We start from the raw sequence: 17,119 nt of genomic DNA on the forward strand, positions 1-17,119 counted from the left end.
CACTGCAGACACGCAGGTTTAGGTGGGAGACGAGAGAAGTTATTGTTGAGGGATTATATCTCATCTGCTCCTAACACCCTCTCTGGCTGCACACACACACACACACACACACACACACACACGCACACGCACACACGCACACACACACACACACACACAAACGCAGACACACACACACACACACACACACACACACACACACACGCACACACAGACTGACAAACAAAACACTCACAGCTCCTGGATGATGAAGTACTCTTTCCTGGTCTCGAAGGTATCGATCAGCTGTAAGATGTTGGGGTGGTTGACCCTGAGATAAAAAGATACCATTCACAAACCGGCTCATAGAAATCTTTCAAAGTCAACTCCTGCAAAGATGAATTGCTTTTAATAGATATTTTATAGTTATATATATATATATAATTACAGATGTTTCTTTTCATGTTGGGTGTTATGTACTGTAGATCAAAACCAGGGTGACTGCATTCAGAATGAGTCCCTGAAAGAGGCTGAATGCCTGGCAGGAATGAGTGGCTCGGTAGACGGCTGTGTCTTCCACTGTCATGGCCGACTAAACACCCAGACTGGAGTGGCTGGAGAACAATGGATGCTCCCCAGAAACACAGAACATACATTTTTACACAACTCTTAAACCTTTCACCCTCTCTCTTTCTCTCTTGTTCTCTTTCTCTGTTGTCATGGAATTTCTAGAGGCAACTGGCCTCAGCCTTTTCAGGTTTCAACTTTTGTTCCTAAACCTATTGTTGAAGCCTGTTGTAGCATCCTACTCACCGTTCTCTACCTTTTACCTAAAGCAAACCTTGGCAAATCCTTTTTACTTTTGATAGCTAGATCAACATTATATCCATTACACTGTCTGTTCATCCATCCATCCATCCATCCATCCATCCATCCATCCATCCATCCATCCATCCATCCATCCATCCATCCATCCATCCATCCATCCATCCATCCATCCGTCTGCGCCCCCCCCCCCCCCTCTCAACCACATACATTTTCAGGATCAGGATCTCGTTCTTGGCAGCCTTGCGGACCTTCCTGCCGTCTTTCTTCAGGAATTTCTTACAAATGAAGACCTTGTCTGTCTGCCTGTCCTTCGCCAAGCACAGCTCACAGAACTCTTTCCTACAGACAGAGAGAGAGAGAGAGAGAGAGAGAGAGAGAGAGAGAGAGAGAGAGAGAGACACACACACACACAGGCAGAGATAGAGAGACAGAGATAGAGACAGAGAGAGAGAGAGACACACACACACACACAGGCAGAGATAGAGAGACAGAGAGAGAGAGAGAGAGAGAGAGAAAGGTAGAAAGACAAAAAAAAGAAAGAGAGGGCCACATAGATCAAAGCCGGAGCAAAGAGAGGGAGAGATGAGAAATTAGGTCGGACTCAGGAGAAAGGGAGACGTCATGTCCCGGTGACAGGATGACAAGGGATATGTGCATGTAGGAGGAGAAACATCAAAACAGGAAGTCCCTAAAACATGCTCCATCGTGTGAGAACAGGAGCCATGAAACATGCAACGTATTGTAACGAGCCATCAGGCTGCGTCTGGCTCACTGGAGAGACACTCTGAAAGGATTTAATTAGTTCAGGGTGGTTGAACAGATGAGTAGCCTGACTCACAGATAAGGCACACACTGAACATGTGACAGAATTACTCTGTAAATAACAACCCAGAAAAACTTAGCACAAAGTCACAGAACCTTTACAGTTAAAAAGGTAATTAATAGACTGTCTCTTGATTTGCGCAGTAGACCCTGTGATCTCACTGGTCACTAGTCAGTGATTCAAGGACCTGTGAACTAGTGTCTGTAAATATGGATCAGTTTGAAGTCAGTGAGAAATTGAAGTTGGTAATGCTTGGACTATCACTTCATCATCAATCAATCAATCAATCAAAGCTTTGTCAATCAAAATCATGTCTAATTGAAACAAATACAATGTTATTAAGCCATCTCATACTCATGAAATACAAGGAGCTCGTATAAGGAGTGTATGTTTTTACATGTATGTACAGTATGTGTGTATGTGTGTGTGTGTTTGCATTTGACACATATGCATTTGTGTTTATACATGTATGTATGTGTGTGTGTGTGTGTGTGTGTGTTTGTATGTGTGTGTTAGAAAACAGTGGCAAAAGGCTCTACATTCAGATGTGGTGTTGTCATATGGGCTCGTACAGTGATCTCTGAAGGAAGGTTCTCACACGTCTGAGATGGTATGCAGGTTCTCTGTAGAGGAGGACGGATCATCTCAAAACCCGACAACATGAATCAGTTTCATTTTCACTGAAATATGTTCCAAATTATTGTAGGGCAGAAGGGCCCTGTACTATCTCTCTTCATTCTCTCTCTGAATGGATGGGTGGATGGATGAATGAATGAATGAATGAATAGATGGATGGATGGATGGATGAATGAATGAGTGGATGAACAGATGAATGAATGGATGAATGAACAGATGAATGAATGAATGAATGAATGAATGAATCAATCAATCAATGAATAAATGAATGGATGGATGGATGGATGAATGGATGGATTAATGAATGAATGAAGCAGGTATAGTTTCGCAGCAGGAGGGAATTTCATTATTCATGAAGGACTCCATGTTGATTGGCTAGAGAGTACTCACGCTCGAAGGATCTGTCCAATCTCATACTTGTCGGTAACATCAGAAATGCTGCTGTAGCTCCGCCCATCTCGCAGGGCAAGGCACCCAAATGGCATGGCGGCATCCACCTATCAGATAGACAATCATGGATCATGCGATTACAGTGTCAATCGTTATATCCTTCAATCAGAGACAGACCTTCGAGTGTCAATCCCTCCAATCTTAAACCGGCATGTCAATGTCAATCACTACCTTCTTCAGTGGTCAAGGGTTTGGTGGTCAAAAAGTGAACTGAGAGATGGGGAAATACTTCCCTTACCAGAACAAACAGCAAATACAGTATTTAGTTCATCTCACATCTGCGCCATGCCAATAATAAACATGGCATCTCTACAACATTCAGTCCCTGGTAAACTAGGCCTATACCACCTTTATACTTGGATACATTTATACCTCATGCACTGAGTTTCATTAACAAAACCAGTTTCTGTAGCCAGAACCAAACAGATGATTAATTCTGTATTTATTCATACAGTTGGCGTCCAGTGACTGAACAGAGCTGGGATTGATTCCATATCTGAGAGAGCCATGAAGAATTTGACAGAAATGAAAAGGAATTGACCCCAACCACTGTTCCGACCGATGACTTGCAGCTTTGCTCCACTCCTCCTTCTTCTGTTCTTGTCACTTCACCACCTCTATCCTTCACATAAACAGTTCAAGCCTCACTCCCAAAGATGCCTTTCCTAACCCTTAATTCCTATTCCCTAGACATCCTGATCTCTATTCTTCTATGTTCTTGTCACTTCACCTCTATCCTTCACATCAACAGCTCAAACCTCACTCCCAAAGACGCCTCACAGTCAACTTATTTGGGACTGCAGCTCGCCTGGTGTTCAACCATCCCAAGTTCTCCCACACAACTTCCCTTCTCTGTTCTCTACACTGGCTCCCTGTAGCAGCTCGCATCCAGTTTAAAACTCTACAGCACAACGAAAGGAAACGCTCCTTCCTACCTCCAGGCCATGGTCAAGCACTACACGCCCTCCCGGCCACTACGCTCTGCTACCTTGGGGTAGACGCGCTCTTCTCTGTCCTGGCCCCACAGTGGTGGAATGAAATGTCCACTGACGTCAGGACAGCAGAGTCACTGTCCATCAAAACTCACCTCTTCAAGAAGTACTACCAGGATCTTCTCTCTTAAAAGGGTAGTTCAGAATTTTGGACATAGAGCCTCACTTACGACTTAGTGCATGCTAATGCAAGCACAATCGAACCAAAGTGGCTAGCAATATAAGACAACTCACTTATAAACACTCCAAACAAGTAAGGATTGCCAAGTAAACTAAACTCCTCATCAAAGTCAGATATATCCCTTTCGAACATGGCCATTGCAGCTTGTTGTTGTGTTGATAGTAAGAGAATAGTCCACTTTTCTGTTTGTTGTTGTCGGTTTATTGTGAAGATAATAGTGCCGACTAGTTACGTATCGTTTCGCCTCCCTATTTACTGAGAGAGCCATATAGGTACGAACAAACGAATGAGTTCAACGATAGTTGGACTTCAAAAATTATGGTTTAAAAACTCAAATGAGCCCCCGACAGACTGTCCTCATCTTTGATTTGATTTGGGTGCACTGTGGAGTTTCTGTAAATTTTCTTTGAATGCTAGCCATTTCTACTGCATTGCGCTAGCATTAGCATGCCATTAATGCCGGAATGAGAGACAGAATGGAATCAGCTGAAAATGTTCTCCATCAATCAACAACATTATATGTAAGTCGTAAATGAGGCTCTATGTCCAAAATTCTGAACAACCCCTTTAAGCATCAATTGTATTTGTAGTTTGCTACTCTTGCACTTTGCCTTCAGCACTAGATTATGCTCTTAGTCACTTGTTTAGAAAGGAGATGCACTTGTGATTTCTGTCAAGTAGTTAAACACTGACTAACTATGTTAAATGCAATTATTGTAAGTCACTTTGGATAAAAGTATCTGCTAAATGACTGTAATATAATGTAATGTAATGGCCTTGACAGAGCAGTGATTTCTCCTCGAACAGAGTTAAAATGGGTTGATTGATGTGATCTGGGCTACAGACTGTTGTCTGCTGTCTCTTGTCAGAATGTGTGTGTGTGTGTGTGTGGTCTATCCATTGCTGTAGATGATAGCTGCTGATCTGGGTTAGAGGCGGGGCTAGAGAGGACAATGTAATCCCCACGGTGGCCCTAATCTCTAATCTCCCTCTCTAATCCATAGTGCTGGGATGCTGGGATGGAGTGTGTGTGTGTGTGTGGGTGCGTGTGAGATAGAGAGAAAGAGAGAGAGAGTGAGAGGGTGAATAAGTGAATTCATGAGTGAGTGAGTGAGTGACTGAGTGAGTATTGTTTGTATATTAAAGTGAGTGTCGTTTGTATATTGAATTGAGTGTTGTTTGTGTATTTAAGTGAATTAGTTTTATGTGTTTATTAAAGTGAGTAGGTGTTGTGTGTTTATTAAAGTGAGTGTTATTTGTGTATTAAAGTGAGTGTTATGTGTTTATTAGTGAGTGTTGTTTGTGTGTTAAAGTGAGTGAGTGTTTGTGTATTAAAGTGGGTGATTGCTGTTTGTGTATTAAAGTGAGTGAGTGTTTGTGTATTAAAGTGAGTGAGTGTTTGTGTATTAAAGTGAGTGTAGTTTGTATATTCAAGTGAGTGAGTGTTGTTTGTGTATTAAAGTGAGTGTTGTGTGTTCATTAAAGTGAGTGTGTGTTGTTTGTGTATTAAAGTGAGTGTCGTTTGTGTATTAAAGTGAGTGAGTGTTGTTTGTATATTAAAGTGAGTGTTTGTGTTTTAAAGTGAGTGAGTGTTTGTGTATTAAAGTGTGTTGTTTGTGTATCAAAGTGAGTGTTGTTTGTGTATTAAAGTGAGTGAATGTTTGTGTATTAATACACAAACGACACTCATTCACTTTAATACACAAATGACACTCACTCTCTCATTCACTATAATACACAAACTACACTCACTTTAAAGTGAGTGAGTGTTTGTGTATTAAAGTGAGTGTTGTTTGTGTATTAAAGTGAGTGAGTGTTTGTGTATTAAAGTGAGTGTCGTTTGTGTATTAAAGTGAGTGAGAGAGTGAGTGTCGTTTGTTTATTAAAGTGAGTGAGTTTTGTTTGTGTATTAAAGTGAGTGAGTGTTGTTTGTGTATTACAGTGAGTGTTGTTTGTGTTTTAAAGTGAGCGAGTGTTTGTGACAGAGTGTTATAGTGGGTGTGGAGGGGTGATGACAGAGTGTTATAGTGGGTGTGGAGGGGTGATGACAGAGTGTTATAGTGGGTGTGGAGGGGTAATGACAGTGTTATAGTGGGTGTAGAGGGGTGATGACAGAGTGTTATAGTGGGTGTGGAGGGGTAATGACAGTGTTATAGTGGGTATGGAGGGGTTATGACAGTGTTATAGTGGGTCCTAGAACCGGGTAAGCCAGGACCAACGAAGTACGTGCGCGCAGCACGCACAATTTTTTTGGGGGTGCGCTTTCAAAGCATGCCCTGATGGGAGGTTTCACAGCACCAGAAGGGCGTTGAACTTTGGCATTTCATGTAAAAACAAACAGGAAAACTACAGTAGCCTAGGCTACTGATGTTGAACACATCAACAAAAGCCAATAATTTGAGGGCGAGCGAATAAAAGGGCAATATTTAGGCCGAAACAACCAAGCTTTTAGGGACACACTAAATAAACTACAGTGACAATGACCAAGCACCACGAAGAGGAATGACAGGATGATAAAATACACCCCCTTAGGGAACAGCACTCAATAGCCTACTCCCCTACTTCACTAATCAGTGTTTAGGCTACTAGCCTACTAGGCCTATCAGCCCACCACTCCAGAAAGCAAAGTTCACGCTCTCGAGTGCTGATTAAAGGTGGGATAGGTAGTTTGCTTTTATTTGGTAAAATTGGCATAATATCCTTTCAGCTATCAGTAACAGAAGTGCTCTGAGAATACCCCACCTTTAAATCTAGGCAAAGCAAAACGCACAGCCATAACAACTGGTAATTAATCACAAAAGACCAACCTTATATTGTAACCCAAACTTGTTTAATCCACTTCATTTTGGAATCAACTTTCAACAAATACTCAAGATCTCCATTTTCCATGTTCATTGATGCTGCCAGTAGCTAGATTGCTAAAGTGGGTGGCTTACCCTGGCTTATAGGAGCAATCGCCACTGAGTGGGTGTGGAGGGGTTATGACAGTGTTATAGTGGGTGTGGATGGGTAATGACAGAGTGTTATAGTGGGTGTGGAGGGGTGGTGACAGAGTGTTATAGTGGGTGTAGAGGGGTGGTGACAGAGTGTTATAGTGGGTGTGGAGGGGTAATGACAGAGTGTTATAGTGGGTGTGGAGGGGTAATGACAGAGTGTTATAGTGGGTGTGGAGGGGTGATGACAGAGTGTTATAGTGGGTGTGGAGGGGTAATGACAGAGTGTTATAGTGGGTGTGGAGGGGTGGTGACAGAGTGTTATAGTGGGTGTGGAGGGGTAATGACAGTGTTTTAGTGGGTGTGGAGGGGTGATGACAGAGTGTTATAGTGGGTGTAGAGGGGTGATGACAGAGTGTTATAGTGGGTGTGAAGGGGTGATGACAGAGTGTTATAGTGGGTGTGAAGGGGTGGTGACAGAGTGTTATAGTGGGTGTGGAGGGGTAATGACAGTGTTTTAGTGGGTGTGGAGGGGTGATGACAGAGTGTAATAGTGGGTGTAGAGGGGTAATGACAGAGTGTTATAGTGGGTGTGAAGGGGTGATGACAGAGTGTTATAGTGGGTGTGGAGGGGTGATGACAGAGTGTTTTAGTGGGTGTGGAGGGGTGGTGACAGAGTGTTTTAGTGGGTGTGGAGGGGTGGTGACAGAGTGTTTTAGTGGGTGTGGAGGGGTGGTGACAGAGTGTTATAGTGGGTGTAGAGGGGTGGTAACAGAGTGTTTTAGTGGGTGTAGAGGGGTGGTGACAGAGTGTTTTAGTGGGTGTAGAGGGGTAATGACTGTGTTATATAGTAGGTGTGGGAGTGTTTTAGTGGGTGTGGAGGGGTGATAACAGAGTGTAATAGTGGGTGTAGAGGGGTAATGACAGAGTGTTATAGTGGGTGTGGAGGGGTGATGACAGAGTGTAATAGTGGGTGTAGAGGGGTAATGACAGAGTGTTATAGTGGGTGTGGAGGGGTGATGACAGAGTGTAATAGTGGGTGTAGAGGGGTAATGACAGAGTGTTATAGTGGGTGTGGAGGGGTAATGACAGAGTGTTATAATGGGTGTAGAGGGGTAATGACAGAGTGTTTTAGTGGGTGTGGAGGGGTGGTGACAGAGTGTTTTAGTGGGTGTGGAGGGGTGGTGACAGAGTGTTTTAGTGGGTGTGGAGGGGTGATAACAGAGTGTTATAGTGGGTGTGGAGGGGTGGTCAGGTGAAGTGGAGATGAGCCGTGCTTTGCGAAGCACGCCACACTCATGTAATCAGAACAGGGTTGGAGGAGCTTGAGTTAGCTAGCTATATAAGGTTATGTATTGCTAGCTAATGTAATCTAGCTAAAGTTAGCTAGATAATTTAACCAAGCTAGTTTACTGCAAAGTAATGCAGTCAACCTAACTAATCTGGTTAAAACAAATTAAATCCAGCTGCTCGCTAACGTTAATGTTGAGCACTTCACATCAGATAGCTATTTGACTTGCCATGAAACGTAGCTTAGTTAGATAGTTAGCTAACGGAGCACTATTATTAGCTAATGTAATTGACTCCCATTCAAACCATCAATGTTTTTGATACATTTCATGCAGGTAGACATGATGGTAGGTAGGTAGTGATTGTAGGTTGTTATTCATTGTTATGATAATGTTAGGGGTTATCTTCCAGGCTTACCAGCTAACTATCAGGCAGCCAGTTGATGTAGATAACTGCAAGGCAGTTACATGTGGTACTGGCCATCTTCCAGGCTGCTTAGGTAAACTAGCTTGGTTAAAATAGCTATCTACAGTAAGCAGTCTAGCGCTAACGTTACATAACTCAAGTTGGCTGACTTAGTGTGGTAACCGAGATATAAACCCTTTCTTTGTTACCTAGCTATATTTTGCTTTATAAGGACCAACTGTGCAATTTGGCGCCGATTGGTATGATTGGATCAGAGGGCATGGAATGAGTTTTGGAGCATGGCTGCGGTGATTGGATGGGAGGGTTAGGGGCAGGATGGGCTTTCATTATTAATTCCAATGGTAGACTGATAAACCATCAATGAAATGTGTAAATGGTTGAAATTCATGTTGAAATTAAGTCCCCTCTTTTCCATTGCAACTATAGCAGAGGCCGTTATTCACATATCATTTGACCATGTGTTTGCTTTCTTCACTGACAGAGAGAGAGAGAGAGAGAGAGAGAGAGAGAGAGAGACAATTAATATATTTCATCAAACAAAGCTCAGCTTTGGAAAGCGAACTGTTGTGGACAAGATAAAAAGGAATAGAGGTGATGATGGTGGTACACTGCCCACTCTTCACTTAACATGATGGGAAAAGTACAGTGACATGATAAATTGTATGTTTGTATATAGATAAACAAATAGACAGGTAGGTAGGTGTGTATATGTTACGGTGAATGTGAGAAAATGGGGAATGTGAGCATCTCCCGGGTAATGTGCACATTCCCCGACCTTGTGGTAAATCTAGCAAAGTGCAACCGTATGTAAAACTTCTGCGCAGCCGGGTGGTGCGAGAGGGCTCGTGCGCTTAGAACGAGAGGCGCTTGACATTTTGCCCATGGTTTTTGAATACATAGCATCAATTGCATTAATGAAAACATTAAATTGGGTCTAATTATACATGTGTTGAAAGTTAAGATAATTAGCCTACAGGCCGCTAGGCTACGCAACACAATAAGCAAAACAATCTCACTGTTTCACTCGTCCCACTCCTCTGTTTCACTTGCCCCGCACGGCAGGGACAAGAGAAACAATGCACATCTTCTGTTCCCAGCCATCTTGAATTGAACTGTTACACCACAGAATGAAACTTACAACTAGTAGGTTAGTAAAGGACATGTACAAGTTGTTTGTCATCAAAAAATGTAATCTCCATCTTTATTAATTTCTGTGTAAATCTGATCAAACCAAAAAGTGTTTCATTCGTCCCGGTCCTCCCTTACAGTTAATAATAACAGTCTGTGGTCTACTTTGAACAGTAATATAGCCTATGCTGCACACAGTGTAAGTAGTATTAGGAGGATACACTGGTGATCAAGTTAACAAACGCAAAAGGAACATTGCAACAACAGGAAGGTGGGAACCTCCAAAGGAACCCTACACGTTAGCTAGCCGAAAGACAGCCGAAAAGACGAAAAATCTCTCACGGGTGTGCGCCAGTAATGTTAGTGTTACACGTCTCAGGTGTGAGACCTATACAGATAAGATTCTGTTCATGAACAGATAAAAGAAGGAGACAGAGAGAGTTAGGCCGGTTCCATTTGCCTCCTGTAGCAGAATGGCGAGAAACCACACGAGCGCGAAGAACAGTTCCGCTGTGGCCCAACACACCACTGCCACCTACTGGCCAAAATAAACATTGTCCCACAGCAATGATGCTGGCGTATATAACCTACTGGCCAAAATAAACATTGTCCCACAGCAATGATGCTGGCGTATATAAAACAAAACAAAAACAGTGACCACATATCTGTGTGCGTCACACTTTCTCCCTCAAAGAAAAATGTCTCCTGACATAACCTATTGGCCTATATTTCCCTGACAAAATACATATGTAGGGGTGATGTAAGGCACAAGGGGAGTATAGGGTACGTTGAGGTACGGTAGCTGGTATGAAATGTAATATGGTTGCATTCCCCAAACTTGTGTCGATGTCACCCCATAGACCCCTACAGTGTTGGCGGTGCTGGGAAGTTGGTAAGATGGTTCACCTAACAAATCATAAGTAAACATCTGCGGCGGCCTCCTATCACGGGTAGACTGTCTAGTTTCTGTCAGCCTAGGCTCATCTGGCTGAATACTGACTGTTTCAGGCTGTGGATCTAACTGATCACTAACTGACTGAGGGACTTGAGCTTCCCCTGATGACTCCGCTTCCTCGGGTCCACCCTCTTCATCTGTTTGCAGGGAATCTGCAGGTATGTTCTCTTGGATTTCACTCACAGGTGAGTTACCTCTGGTCTCTGTTATCAGTGTACTTTTGCTTAACTGATCAGTTGTTGGTGGGACTGTTCCATAGGCTGAGCTTCCCGCCGGCTCACGAGTGGGTCGCAATGGTGCACTCTCAGGCTCCCTCACTACAGATATTCTTAGCCAGTATCGTGGTTCATCATCTAATTCTGAGGAGTCACTGCACACAGATTGGTCTAATTCTCTGTCTCTTCTTTGCTTTCTCCCTTTAAGTGGTGCTGACGGCGAGGATACAGGTAGGTCTCTTCTCCTTCCAGGTGGTGCTGACGGCAAGGATACAGGTAGGTCTACTGGTAGGTCGTTCACGAGGTGTAGGAGGTTCCGATGTAGGGTACGGACTCTGTTTGGGACACCCTTTTCCGGATACACTTTGTAGACAGGGCTATCACGCACACGCTCTTTTACGGTGTATACTGCATCCTCCCAGTAAGACCTCAATTTCCCTGGGCCCCCCCTTTCGCTCAGGTTTCGGACTAGGACACGATCACCCTCCTGGAGCACAACTCCCCTCATATGACGGTCATAGTACCTTTTCCCCCTATCGCTTGACTTGCGGCTGTTTTCAGATGCCACCTTGTACGCCTCTCTCATCCTTGCAGCCCACTTTTCAGTGTAACCTCTGGGAGTCATGGCTTCCTTATCAGTTGTCAGGTCAAATAACAGGTCAACAGGCAGATGTGGATGACGGCCATACAGCAGGTAGAATGGTGAGTACCCAGTCGCCTCGTGCCTAGTACAGTTATAGGCATGCACTATCTGTGGCAGATGCTCCTTCCATCTATCCTTTTCTTTCTCCTTTAGGGTCCTCAGCATCTGGAGCAGGGTTCTGTTGAACCTCTCTGCTGGGTTTCCCTGGGGGTGATACGGTGTGGTTCTGGAGTGTCCCACTCCTGTCAGCAGCTGTAAGGTCTTGAACAGGTCATTCTCAAACTCACAACCTTGATCATGGTGGAGCTTTCCTGGGTAGCCAAACCGTGGAATGAAGTCATTGAATAGCTTTTCTGCTGCGGTCTTCCCAGACTTATTCCTTGTAGGGTAGGCCTGAGCGAATCTGGTAAAATGGTCCACCACAACCAATATGTACTCAAAACCCCCTTTGCTTGGCTCTAGGTGCATGTAATCGATGGACACAAGTTCCAGAGGTGAGTGAGTGGTGATACTCCCCATGGGCGCTCTGACGTGCACTGCAGGCTTCTTTTGTTTAATACAGGGACATTTCCGTGTCACATAGGCTTCGATTTCACTCTTCATGTATGGCCAGTAAAATCTGTCTCTGGCCAGGCAAAGGACCCTTTCCGTTCCCACATGTCCCATGTCATCATGGAGATGTTTCAAAGCAATGGGTCTGTACTTCTCAGGTAAGACAAGCTGTCGTCTCTGGATGGTATTTCTGTACAATAGACCATTTTCCATCTGAAGCTTCCCCCACTGGTGTAAAAGTTTCCTCACAGGGCCACTGACACCCCTTCTTGTGTCATTGGTTAGGATCTGGTTTGCCTCTTTCAGTTTGATGACTTCACAGATACTCGGGTCATCTCTCTGGGCTTGTACAAGCTCGTTATGACTGATGGCTGGGAGAAGCCCTGGCGTGTGGGGCTCTGAGCTCTTCAGTGACAGGCTGAACACCGCCACATAGGCCACATCCTGTTTCTTTGCTGCCTGGCTGCCTTCCCACACTGCCTGGACTGTGTCTTTTGACAGTTCCTCAGTGCATCCTGCAACATACTCATCAAATTCCATGGGTAACCGGGAGAGTGTGTCGGCATCAATGTTCACTTTGCCAGGTCTGTACTTCACCTCGAACCGGAAGTCTGCCAGTTCTCCAACCCACCTGTGGCCTACAGCATTAAGTTTGGCAGTGCTCAACACGTAGGTTAGGGGATTGTTGTCCGTATACACTGTAAAATGAGAAGCATAGAAGAGGTAATCCCTGAACTTTTCGCACACAGCCCACTTTAAGGCTAGAAATTCAAGTTTCCCTGAGTGCATGTGATAGTTTTTCTCTGCAGGTGAGAGTGTTCTGGATCCGTATGCAATGACCCTGAGCTTCCCTCCCTGGCGCTGGTACAATACCGCCCCGAGCCCTAATGCTGATGCATCCGTGTGTAACACGAAAGGTAGGTCAAAATCAGGGTAGGCTAATACAGGCGGATTGGACAGGATATTTATCAACTGGTCAAGGACGCCTTGATGTTCCTCAGTCCACTGTATGGGAGTCCGTGATGGCATCTGGGCACCTATTCCCTTCCTTGACTTGGACTTAGTTGTCACCATGTGGCCTCCTTTCCCCTGTAGCAGCTCGTAGACTGGCTTTGCAATCCTTGCAAAGTCCTGCACATATGTCCGGTAGTAGCTGAGAAATCCCACCAGCTTACGGACATCTCCAACTGTGCTCGGGGTCTTCTCCCTCAGTGCTTGGACAGCTGCTATGTCTTTGGGATCGACACGCACTCCATTGGCAGAGACAAGTCTCCCGACATACCGCACCTCCTCCCTGAATAGCTCACACTTGGCGGGCCTGAGCTTGACGCCGTGATGCTGCAGAGCCCTCAGGACACGTCTCAACCCATCGACATGGGCCTCAAAGGTTTCCGCAAAGCAGAGCACATCATCCAAATAAGGGATGCAGCATTCATCACGTAGAGAGTTCAGCATCTCCTCCATACTTCTCTGGAATGCAGCCGGGGCGTTTGAAAGCCCGAACGGGATGCGAACCCACTCATACAATCCCCAGGGTGTGACAAATGCTGTCAGGTGTCGGGACCCCTCTGCAATGTAGCCCTGATGGTATGCTTTACCCTGGTCTAGGATGGAGAACCAGCGGTACCCTCCAAGTGTGTCCATTAGGTCCTGAATGCGTGGGAGTGGGTGTCGGTCTGGAACAGTCTTTTGGTTTAAGAGGCGGTAGTCTATGCAGAGCCTCAAAGTTCCATCTTTTTTTCGCACGCACACCACCGGGGCTGAGTATGGGGACTTGGACTTGACTATCCACTTTCTGGCAAGCAAGTCTTGGATATAATCCTTAACTTCTTTATAGAGTGGCTTGGGTATTGCTGCATACGACCGCTGCACTGGGATGTCATCTTTCACAGTTATAGTCATTTGGAGACTTGGGATGCACCCTAGGTCGTTATCATCACAAGCGAATGCATTGGATTCTTCATAAAGCATTTGCTTCACTACTGTCTGCTGTTCTTCACTGAGATGGCTAACGTCAACGGGGGGATGCCACAGAGTGGTTGGGTTGTTCTTTTCATCTCTACTGATGGGGGAAGGTGAGTTAATTTCATTCACATGGACACTGTCTGTCTGGTCTGTCTGTACTATTCTGTCTATCGGCTGGATGCTGCCTAGGGCCGTACGGCTGGCCAAAGTCACGTCGTGCTTGGTGTTGTTGCTCACAGGGATTTTTACGAATGGTCTCTCAGTATGGTGTACCTCAACTAGTCCATCGCCTGCATCTAACTGTTCCAAATGCCGGTCATGGTGGTTGAGCTCGAATAGAGCGACAGAAGAGGAGAAACCAGCAGGCACTGGACACTTCAGGTGAGTAACTTGACCAGGGCGTACAACGACCTCATGGTAACCTACTTTGACCGATACTTGCTCATCAACCGGTTTCTGGGTCTGGAGGAAACTCACCACAGCCTCTGCTTTCTCACTTCCAATCTCCATGGCCCCTCTCAGCAGGTCAACGATGATAGATAGGACTTCCATTCCATCTCCTTTTCCTTGGATTAACTCTTGAATGACATTAAAGCCCAGCAGTGGCCTTACCAGGTCTCTACAGCTCACCAGGAACGGCACTTTGATGGAGAGCTCAGGGTCATCATTGCCAGGTAAGTTGACGGTCACTTCAACCCAGCCATCATAGGGTATTGTTTCTCCATTAGCGGCGAAAACATCAAGGTCACGGTCACCCATAAGTTCACTGAGAGGACGGGTCTCCTGATGAGGCAAGTATTTATTTTTCCATGTCCGACCAATAAGGCTAACTTGGGCGCCCGTGTCTAACAGAACACTTACAGCATAGCCATTCAAGTGACACTTAAGTAGGCATTGCTTCCCGATTAACTGTGCTACTCTTTCAGATGGAGATGACACTGGTGGTAGGTGAATGAGGGGTGACAAGGGAGTGACCATGATCTGGGACTGGATCAGTTCTGTGCACACCTGCATGGGACTGGGAGTTGGGGCCGGTCACAGGTTGTCCCGCTGCTGTGACCGCAGCTGGTTTCCCGACGACTTGGACCTTTTAAGGCACCCCACCGCACGGTGTCCCTCTTCGCCACATGCAAAGCAATGATTACAGTTAGGTACGTTCTGTTCCACACAGGTAGGACAGCCATACGTTCCCTTTCTCTGTGGTGTTCGTCTTGTCTGGGAACTCGCACAGTGGCATGAATGCTCAGGTGGGTGCTGCGGTGGGGCCGGCTGTGTCGCTGCTTGTGGTGGTTTTAGGGATTCCACCATTCGTGTTAGTGCCTGGATCTGGACACTCAGTCGCTGGACTTCCTCATCCCTGTCTGTGCGGTTAGTGTCTTCCTTACCTTTGGTTGACTGGTCTGTTTCAACTTGGCCGCTTTGAGCGTAGGTTACTTTGCTGCGTGTGCTGTGACCCAGTCGACGTCTCCTTTCACTCTCTTCACTGGTCGTTTTGATGACTTGCCGCAACAGCGCCTCATCTGTGATTGTTGGGTTAGAGAGGAACGGCTTAAGCTCCCTCCGGATGTCATCGTGCTTCTCTCGTAGACCCTGGTAGATGGTGTGGAGGAAAACATTCTGTACAGTTTCTGCCTCATATTTGATATCAGCGTCTGTCTGTTTTGATGTGAAGACCACTTTTTGCTTGAGCCCCACCATCCGGTAGAGGAACTGTTGTGGTGTTTCCTGTTCATGCTGCCGTGCATTTATCAGTTCTTGGAAGAGTTCTGTTGTATTCTTCTCCCCCAGGTGCGACTGTAGGAAGCTTTTAAGCTCTGTCACGGTCAGTTCATCTTTGCTGATCAACATGTCCTTAAAGTTGCCAGGCTTGATGATGCGCAGTACTGCTCGGATAACTTCACCCTCAGTATGCTTTTCTTTTAGTCCCTCGACTATCTGTTTACAGATATTACCATAACTAATGTCAGATCCACTATCACCTATCTGACCTCCATGTACCTTAAACTCCTTTCTCTGGAGAAGTGCTAGATCTTTGAGAGCTATTAAGCTTTCACTTCTGAGAGGGGACTGACTGGCCTGTGCACTGCCGGAATGGCTACAGTTATCTGCAGTTGGCTGTTGGTATGCAGTGGGTAAGGTAAGTGGGACACTACGCTGGCCAAACTGGTGGTGTAACTCAGTTCTTAAATTAAGTTGTGACTCAAGGGTATCAGTTTTGGAAGCAGTATCAGAGGTAAGGGTGTTTGCGTTTACATTAATTGCTGATGTGTCAGAAATGTCAGGACTTGTTTCTCCCTGTGGAGTCGCTGAACCATGACCAAGCCCTGCAATCATCCCATCAATTACATCCTTCAAACACAACAACTGTCCCATGCCCTGGTCTTCTAGTCGTAATAAAGTTTTAGAAGACATGTAATCACAAACAAGATCAAAACACCCCCCCTCATCTTCCAACTTAGCTGGATCCTGGTCAGGTGATGACGCGATGTCCTTCGCCACCAGGAAGATCTCATCAGAGGAGAGATGAAGCAGTCCCTTCTTTATGGACCAAATGAGTTCTTTACGAGTACTGTTGTCTGCCATGATGCACACTCTTCAGACGCTCTGGATACTTGTGTACTCCCCCGCTCTGCTGAAGTGTAGACTGTAGACAAGGACCCTGGACTAGCGTGGTCCACAGCTCTGATATATCTCGCTGATGTTTGTCCACAGGTTCATTGATCTCTGGATTGACGACCTCCGACCACAAGGGGGCGCCAATCCCGGACGAGCCCCCACAAATCTGTTACACGTCTCAGGTGTGAGACCTATACAGATAAGATTCTGTTCATGAACAGATAAAAGAAGGAGACAGAGGCCCAATCCCAAACCACCCCCTACCCACTCCCACTCCACCACCGAGTGTCCCTCCAAATGAAGTGTCACTCGCAGCTGTGGAGAGCACTCTCAATCGAGGGGGAGGGTATATAAATGGAAAGCCAAATGTGGGATGGACTCCCCACTCCACCGGAACCGACCGGGACAGGGCCGTCACCATGGCATGTTTAGGTGATTTATGGGAAAAATGTTTAGGATTTATAATACAAATATAAATCGCTATAATTAAATCCATGTATGATGAGA

At 45.5% G+C, this 17,119-nt stretch overlaps 1 protein-coding gene across 1 annotated transcript in view; it reads right to left on the reverse strand.

Annotated features, from left to right (window-relative positions):
* camkvl (CaM kinase-like vesicle-associated, like) overlaps positions 1–17,119 on the reverse strand; it is an 83,895-nt gene that overhangs the window by 24,768 nt on the left and 42,008 nt on the right. The window contains exons 2-4 of the mRNA XM_084436025.1: positions 2,657–2,763; positions 1,015–1,146; positions 236–310 (exon numbers count right to left, since the gene is read on the reverse strand). Of these exons, the coding sequence (XP_084292151.1) occupies positions 236–310; positions 1,015–1,146; positions 2,657–2,751 (302 nt within the window). The 5' untranslated portion in view covers positions 2,752–2,763. The remainder of the gene's footprint in view (positions 1–235; positions 311–1,014; positions 1,147–2,656; positions 2,764–17,119) is intronic.

The sequence above is a fragment of the Borostomias antarcticus genome, assembly GCF_949987555.1.
Source record: "Borostomias antarcticus genome assembly, chromosome: 3".
In the NCBI taxonomy this organism is placed as follows: Eukaryota; Metazoa; Chordata; class Actinopteri; order Stomiiformes; family Stomiidae; genus Borostomias; species Borostomias antarcticus.